This window comes from Numenius arquata, chromosome 26, assembly GCF_964106895.1.
Source record: "Numenius arquata chromosome 26, bNumArq3.hap1.1, whole genome shotgun sequence".
Taxonomy (NCBI): domain Eukaryota; kingdom Metazoa; phylum Chordata; class Aves; order Charadriiformes; family Scolopacidae; genus Numenius; species Numenius arquata.
The window spans coordinates 1,821,166-1,828,979 of NC_133601.1; the positions used below are offsets into that span (position 1 = coordinate 1,821,166).

General features: G+C 59.1%; 1 protein-coding gene across 1 annotated transcript; it reads right to left on the reverse strand.

Moving 5' to 3' along the window:
- Positions 1-3,281: 3,281 nt before the first annotated feature.
- LZTS1 (leucine zipper tumor suppressor 1) lies at positions 3,282-7,093 on the reverse strand. Its single transcript, XM_074164258.1, has 3 exons — positions 6,743-7,093; positions 5,238-6,059; positions 3,282-3,947 (listed from the first exon to the last, which is right to left on the reverse strand). The coding sequence occupies exons 1-3, from the start codon at positions 7,091-7,093 to the stop codon at positions 3,282-3,284; spliced, it is 1,839 nt and encodes a 612-aa protein (XP_074020359.1).
- Between the last annotated feature and the right edge of the window lie 721 nt (positions 7,094-7,814).

Below are 7,814 nucleotides of genomic sequence, written 5' to 3' on the forward strand. Positions count from 1 at the left end.
ACAGGGGGGGTGTCTCCTCCTCGCTGTTTCCCTGACCCAGACACAGGGACGAGCCTGGGAAGGGCTCGGAGGAGCCGGCAGCACCCACAGCCGGGGCAGGCGATGGTCGGAGGTGATTTCTAACAGAAGGTGCCGCTCAGGAGAAAGAGAGTCCTCGCATGTGGTTTTCTATCTCCTTCCTCCTCGGCAGTTTTCAAAGGCTCTAAAAATAAGCTTCCCTCACGCCTCAGGCAGCGTGAGCAAAGCCAAGATTTCCCTGGAAAGCATCGGTGGGAGCTGGGTGCCCTTTCGGGGGGCACGGAGCAGCTTGTGTGTCACTTGGCCCCCCCATCCTGTGCTGTGGTGGGGCACGTACCCCGTGGAAACAGCCAAAGGAGTCAGGGTGAACTGTGTTTTCCTCAATTTGAGTGTTTCCCCCTATTTTCTGCCCCCCGCCCCCCCCCCCCCCCCCCCAGCCTCCCCCTTTATCTCCCCCTGTACTGTTTAGACCTGTGAATCCGCCAGATCTGCGCAGTGCAAACAGGCTCCGACTCCATCGATTCGGAAGGAAAACAGCTTAAACAGTCAAAACATGTCCTTGTCTTTTGTTAAGGTGTTTCCACTGTATTTCTCCCTCTGTAATTGTTTTCTCCGGCTCCGCCGGCAGGAGGGATGGACCCGCGCCTGCTCTGGGGACGGTGACGGCCGGGGCTGGGGTCTTTGGGCTTTGTGGGTAAGGATGAAAATCGGTCTCACCTGCAGAGCAGGGGGGTGAAGCCGTGGGGCAGGGGCTGGGAGCGGGGCCAGGCGGATAATCTCCTCCTCTCCGCTCCCCCCTGTATTCGCCGGAGGCCAAGTCGCCGCTTTTCCATGCATGGGTTATCCCAGCTGCACAGCGGAGATAACGCCGCCCGCCCACGCGGCAAAGCGCTCACGGGGCTGGAAACAACCAGGGCCAGGTGGAAGGATGTCCCCAAAGGGGACCTTGGTCTGCCGCGATAAATGGTTTGTGGCTTGGGGGGGGGTGATGTGAGAGGGATGCGGTGAAGCCCCGTCCTGCATCGCCAGTCACCGGCGATGAAAACCCTCCGAGCGCTGCCAAGCCAGGCACCCCAAGAGGCCGAGGAAGTTTTAAAAAATTTATTTATAAATAAAAACATAAAATTACCAGTAGTTTACATCGGTCACCAGAAATAACATCCGAAAAACCTGCAGAAAAAAAATAATTATATGTACAGGCTGAGCCCGGCCTCAGCCGGGAGCGACACGGCTGCGATGCGGACGGTCACACACAGCGTTGTGCAAAGGCAGCACGTCGATGCCTCCGGGCGATCACATCACACAGCGCTGGCTTGGGGTGGGGGGGGTTAGGGGGACACAGGGTTGGGGTGATGGGGACCGGGGATGGTGCCACCGAGGCTGGCAGGAGCAGGGCTGGGCAGGCAGGGAGGGCTCTGCGCCCCCCCCCCCCCCTCCCTTGACACCCACCCCGCATGTGTTCGGCACTGGAAAGCTCCTGGTCGCCGTGTTGTGGCTCTGACGTGGGGGGCAAAGTGGAGGGGGGGGGGGGGGGCAGAGCCCTCGGTGCAGGGTTATGGCTTGGATGATGCAGAAAATCCCTTCTGGCCTGGTGAGCCGGAGCGGAGCCGGGTGCCATCCTTCATCCCTCATCCTTCGGCTCTCCAAAACATCCTTCAGTGGGTCTGGGCAAACACTGGCTCACCCGACGCGGCCCCATCCTACAGCTCCAGCGCTGGAACTGGGATCTGAGGTTGGCTTTTCTCCAGCGGACCGTGGCTAAGGATGGGCTTGTGCTGTGTGCCGGGACCGGCAGGGATGCCCCGGGGTGGGGGGTGAGGAAGGCACAGACTGGTTTCCATGTGTCACCTGCGGGGTGAGGGATGCTGAATTTTGCTGCTTGTGCAAAGCTTGGAGCCCTTGGCCGAATTTTTGGTATGGGGTCGTGCAAGATCAAGATCCCCCCCGCCCCCGCCTCGCAACCCTGGGAAGGGGCTTCCCCGGCTGGTGCTAATGGGTAAACAAACACATTGCAGTAAAAATACCATTGCACTGGCACAAAGCGGTCCCGGCTGGAGATCTCTACCCTGGCAAGCTGGGTGCCGGCTGATGCCCTCCCAAGCCTGAGCCGTGGGGGGACAGGAGAGTCACCGCTGGTGACCTGCAGTGGAGCCTCGTTATCCGCTTGCGGGCAGCAGGAGGGAATTTTAAGAGCTGGGGTAGAAAATGAAGCAAAAGTGGTCGGTTTGGGTTTTTTAACCAGCTTGTGTTGCTGGGATCCCGTGGACGTAAGGGCACGGGAGGAGATAAGGCAGCCGGGGTTCCCGGAGGGACGGTCGCACTGAGCAAGTGAGAGTGTGTGGGGTGAGGGGGCAAACGCAAGCCGTTCCCTCTCCCCCCCGATTCCTCGGGTCAGACTCTGGCTTGGAGATTTCTGTAAATTCTTCAATCCGGTTGCCCGTCTGGCAGCTGGAGAGAAGGGACCACGAGCCCTCGTCGGTCAGGGTGGGGAGCGCTGGGCTCGCCATGGCTGTGCAGGTCCGGGGAGGAGGGATGTGCCGGTGCGGTCGTGGCCGAGGGATGGGACGGGTGCGAGGTGGGCTGTGCTCGTTAGTGAAAGGTGATTTTGGTGGGGGTGTTGGCTGTGACGAGGTGGGGGGTGCGGGTGGGTCCTTCCTGAGGCTCTACAGCAGCCGAAGGATGGGAAAAGTGGATGTGCAACCTGCACTGTCGCAGGAGGTGCCTCCTCGGTCCCTGGAGATCGGTACCGACCGGAGGAAGGTGAAGGAGATGTGAGAGCAGCACGGAGCGTCCTCCAGGCTGTGGACGATGGGAAGGGTTGTGGTGTCCCTGTTCCCAGGGCTGTGCCATCACAGGGTCCCTCCGAGCCCGGAGCAGAGCATCCCCTGGGAGTTTTGCATCATCGGGAGATTATTTCCTGAAGTCCTGTTCCCTGACCACCCCTGTCGCCGGCTTCTCAGTCCTACAAGGGGGCAGAAGAGACGCTGCTGAGGTGGCAGCGGGGGCGAGGGGGAGCTGCTGGCACGTCACCATTGGCACGAGTTGCTTGATCACCTCTGTAACACGACAGGCGACGGAGGGCACCGCCACGGTGCCACGCGGGGAGGGGACAAAGGCTGGCGAGCTGGCCAGGCCACCAGCTCGGCTAATAAATACATGGCTCATCTGAACTGTACAAGGCATGGACCGAGCCGTGGGGCAGAGCTTCTCGCCTGGAAGAGAGACCTGCCCCAGAGCTGCAGGGAGGAGAAGGCAGACCTGGCTCAGATCTCGGTGGCGATGATGTCCTCGTAGGGGACGTCGGTGCCGGGTATGTCCAGCTCGATGGGCTCCTTGCCGTCTTCCCCCCCGGCGAGCTGCTGGAGCATCTTCTCCAGGTTCTGGTTCCTCTTGTACATGTGCAGGTAGCTCTGCTGCAGCTGCTTCTGGTAGTGAATCACCTTCTCCTTCTCCTCCTTCCACGTCTGCCGCTCGTGCTGGAAGCTGGAGGTCATCTGCTCGTTGTTGTCCCGCTCAGCCTTCAGCTCTGCCCTCAGCCTCTCCACCTCTCCCTGCAGGGCTTGAGCATCGTCCACCACAGCGCAGGGCCTGGCCACCTCCCGGGCTTCGCTCAGCTGCTCCTTGAGGACGGCGAGCTCCGTCCGCAGGTCCACGATCTCCTGCTCCAGCAGGTTCACCTTCTCCCTCAGCAGCTCGGACTCATTCTTCTTGCGCTGGAGCTCGTTCTCACACACCTCCAGCTCCATGGCTTTGGTGCGCAGGGAGCTCTCCAGGTCCTGGGTCTTCATCTCCAGCCCTTCCATCTTCACCCTCACCTCCTTCAGCTGAGCCTTCAGGCTGAGGATCTCGGTGGTCTTGGTGTTGAGCTCCGTCTGGGACTCTTTCAGCTGCTGCTTGAGGAGGGAGATCTCCCCTGACTTCTGGCACACCTGCAGGGAGAGACGCAGCACCCGAGTTAGGGATGTGCCTTGGAAAAAGCCAGTAGAACCCCCATGGAAACCATGCTGGGAATAGCTGGGGCTTGGCATGCAGAGACCCCGGCCATGAAATCCCACCCAGAGCAATGCCCAGGAAGAGAGGGTGATGCCCCGAGCTCTCAGGGGGGCTGGAGGGGACCCTAAGCTCTCTACGCATCAACACCCTAGCTGCTTGTGAACAGCCGTAAGGATTTAATGAGCTGACACCCCCTCAACTGAGGTGTGGAAGCGGATGGCGTTGAGGAAGTGCTCAAGCCTCAATACCCCGTCCAACAGGATGGCTCACGCGGTCAGTTAAACTGGCTGAGCTGGTTTCACCCAGCAGACACCCAACTGCACCCTGTAAAATTGCAGCTGGGAGTAAAGCACGTAAATCCGGCTGGAGCATCCCGCTGGAGCCTAAAGCGTGGCTGGTACAGCCCTCCCCGAGACGGCTGTTGGGGATTCAACATCCAGCTGATGTTGGGATCCCTCTTGGTGGGACCCTGCGGCTGCAGTTGTGGTAGGTCTTGCGTACAGCCTGGAAAAGTGGCTCGAAAATGCAAATAAACCAGAGATACTGAAAGCCCTATGAGAAATCCTTGCATGCGTGGGAGCGAAGGTGAACCCCACACTCCTCGAAGCGTGCCGGGCAACAGCTCTGCTTCTCCCTGTACGGCCGCAGGGAAATGAAATGTTACTCAGGCGGGTGAGCAGGCTGGCTTCTCAATTTTCAGCAGTTTAACGGTCTTTGTTCAGCGATGCCCAATCAGCGGGAAAATCAAGCTTAAGCACAGAGTGGAAGGTTTTACTGCTCTCTAATAAATGACCGTGGCAAGTCCAAGTAGTTCCTATTTACACATGGGAAGGCAGCTTTACTGCTCCTCTGGGGCAGGCAGCCTGAAAACCCTGCGCTGGAGGCTGGAAATGTGAAGTTATTTTAATGATTGGGGGGTTTATGCAGTAGCTGTTTCCTTGTGCGATGTGAAGCGCTGAGGGGTTAAGAGGGGCAGTGAGTCACTCAATTATAACTTGCAGAGCCCCCACGCGACAGACTAGGGCTCTCCTCGCCTTTAATATTTATCTCCTCCAGCCTGGGCTTACTGTGGGCACCATCTGCTCCGCTCGCACCTTCTGCAGGTACAGAAATGGAGAAGAGCTGCGTGGTTTATTGCTGGTGCTGGAGCTATCGCCTTCCGTGCACACGCTTTGCTTCCAGCGTTGACAGCCCGAGACATCTCTTGGTGCTACGGTGCCACTTACCTCCCACTGGGTCTCCTCCAGCGCCGGGGCAAAGCTGGTCTTCTCCTTCTCGTAGGACCTCAGCTTGGTCTCCAGCAGGTTTTGCTCTTTCATGAGGTTCTCCAGCTCCTCCCGGAGCTGCTTCTTCTCCTGCTGCAGTTGGAACACCTGGAGGTGAAGGACCTGCTGCGTCCGCTGAGTTTTCTGTGAGGTTTGCTTGAGCTTGCTGTTGCATTTCTGCTTGAGGCCCTCCAGCTCTTCCTTGCAGCGCCGCTGCTTCTCTTCATAAACCTGGCAGGAGCTGACTTCCTTCTCCTCGAAGCTCGACTGAAGCTCCTGCAGCTCTCCCTCCCTCTCCAGTAGCTTCTGCTCCAGCTCCTGGATGGTGGACTCGTCTGTGGAGATGGGCGAACGGATGCAAGTGGTCTTCTCGGCGGCATGGTGGTGGGGGACTTTGCCAGGGTTGAGGATCTTGTTGCCCCCATCGGAGAAGGACATGGCCTTGAGGCTCATCATGTTGCTGTCCTGGATGATGGCGCACTGCAAGATGTTGTGGGCTGAGCCCCCGAAGCGGCTGATGGGTCCCATGGGCGTGACAAGGGGGTCGAGCTGGTAACTGCTGCTGGTGCTGTGGGTGGGGAGGCTGGACATGGAGTTCCTGCCGGAGTCGGACAGACCCCCCGAGCACAGCGCCGGCTTCAGCACCTGCTCCTTGGCTTTGTCCAAGGGGTGCAGCTGCTGGGGGAGGTGACCCCCATTCTCCGGGGAGGAGTGGAGGATGGCACCGGATCGGGGCAGCACCGGCTTGAAGGCGGTGGGTCGTGCAGCCGGCTTCTCTGCGCCCTGGGGAGAAGAGCAGAGCCCGTCAGTACGTCATCTGTTGTCCCCCATCCCTTCTGCCCCTGAGGATGAGACCCACGTGGTAGGGATGGCCCCATCAAGGACTCAAAGCTCAGGAGGGTGCTGATGGCTAGATCTGCCTCTGCTGGGTTTGGAAATCACGGAATTGTCAGAGTTGGAAGGGACCTCTAGAGATCCTCTAGTCCAACTCCCCTGCTAAAGCAGGGTTGCCCAGAGCACATCACTCAGGGCTGCATCCAGGTGGGGCTTGAAGATCTCCAGAGAAGGGGACTCCACACCCTCCCTGGGCAGCCTGTTCCAGGGCTCTGCCACCCTCACTGGGAAGAAGTTTTTCCTCATATTTGAATGGAATTTCCTGTGTTTCAGATTGTGCCCGTTGCCCCTCGTCCTGTCACTGGAAACCACTGAAAAGAGTCCGGCTCCATCCTCCTTCAACCCACCCATGGGCTGAAGGGCTGAAGGGATACGGATCATATCGCTGAGGGTGGGCAGGGTACCCCCAGCACCTCCCCACTGCCCCTCTCCCTCAGCACAAACTATCACCTCTGGGCCTTCTCCTGGACCAGGACAACCCTGTGATGGGACCTGCACCCACGGTGAGGGCAGATGCGGTCCAGTGGACACCCCCCACTACCACTTCTGGGACCACCGTCTCCCCTACTAACCACTTCCAGCTGACTGGGGAAGGGCATCAGCTTCTGCGGCGTGGGGGTCCCGAAGTCCATGCTGCTCGTCCCAGCTTGGCTGCCCAGCTCCCCTCCGGCAAGAGAGGTATAGTCTGCTCTGTGGGAGCCGGGAGTCTTCTGGCTGACCTTGATGTAAAAGAAGTCCTCATTCTTGCTGCTTTTGGAGCTGGACTTGTGGCCGGAGTCCTGGGAGAAGCCGAAGCGGAGCAGCCCGTCCGAGTAGCGGTTGAGCTTTTTCAGGTGGGACGACTTGCGGAGCTTGTACTGGGAGGCTCGGCAGTGTTTGCTGTGGAAGCTGTGGCCAGAGATGAGGCTACTGACGCTGCCCATGCTGGTCCCGGGCCGGGGGCATGCAGTGGGGGGAGCGGAGCCCGGCTGAACCGTGGGGCGAGGGGTCCAGGCAGCGGGTAGAGCCGGCCGCTGCTGCGATCATAGCAAAGACCTCGCTGTGCCCGGGAGCTGCAAGCCTGGGGGAGGCAAAGAGAGCAGGGTGAGGGAAGGACATTGAGGGGATGGAGCGAGTCTAGAGAAGGGCAACAGAGCTGGTGAGGGGTCTGGAGCACAAGTCTTATGGGGAGGGCTGGGGGAGCTGGGGGTGTTCAGCCTGGAGAAAGGGAGGCTGAGGGGAGACCTTCTTGCTCTCTCCAACTCCCTGAAAGGAGGGTGTAGCCAGGGGGGGTCGGTCTCTTCTCCCAAGTCACAGATGATGGGATGGGAGGAAACGGCCTCAAATTGCACCAGGGGAGGTTCAGATTGGATATTAGGAAGAATTTTTACCTTGAAAGGGTTATTAAGCCTTGGAATGGGCTGCCCGGGGAAGTGATTGAGGCACCATCCCTGGAAGTACTTAAAAGACAGGTAGACATAGTGCTTAGAGATATGGTTTTGTGATGGTTTTTGTCAGTGTTGAGTTGATGGTTGGACTTGATGATCTGAAAGGTCCCTTCCAACCCCGGTGATTCTATGATTCCCCATCCCGAAGCCTGCAGTGAAGGAGGGTGGCAGACAAGGAAGGCAGGGAAGAGCAGGGCTTTCCTCTCTGCCTGGGGAC

What these genes read in the sequence shown, in the direction of transcription:
- LZTS1 (XM_074164258.1), bottom strand. Translation starts at nt 7,093, where the DNA reads ATGGGCAGCGTCAGTAGCCTCATCTCTGGCCACAGCTTCCACAGCAAA. An exon ending in TCCCCAGTCAGCTGGAAGTG is followed by an intron (nt 6,060 to 6,742) that starts GTTAGTAGGGGA and finishes TCTTCTCCCCAG; the next exon opens with GGCGCAGAGAAGCCGGCTGC. An exon ending in TGGAGGAGACCCAGTGGGAG is followed by an intron (nt 3,948 to 5,237) that starts GTAAGTGGCACC and finishes CTCTCCCTGCAG; the next exon opens with GTGTGCCAGAAGTCAGGGGA.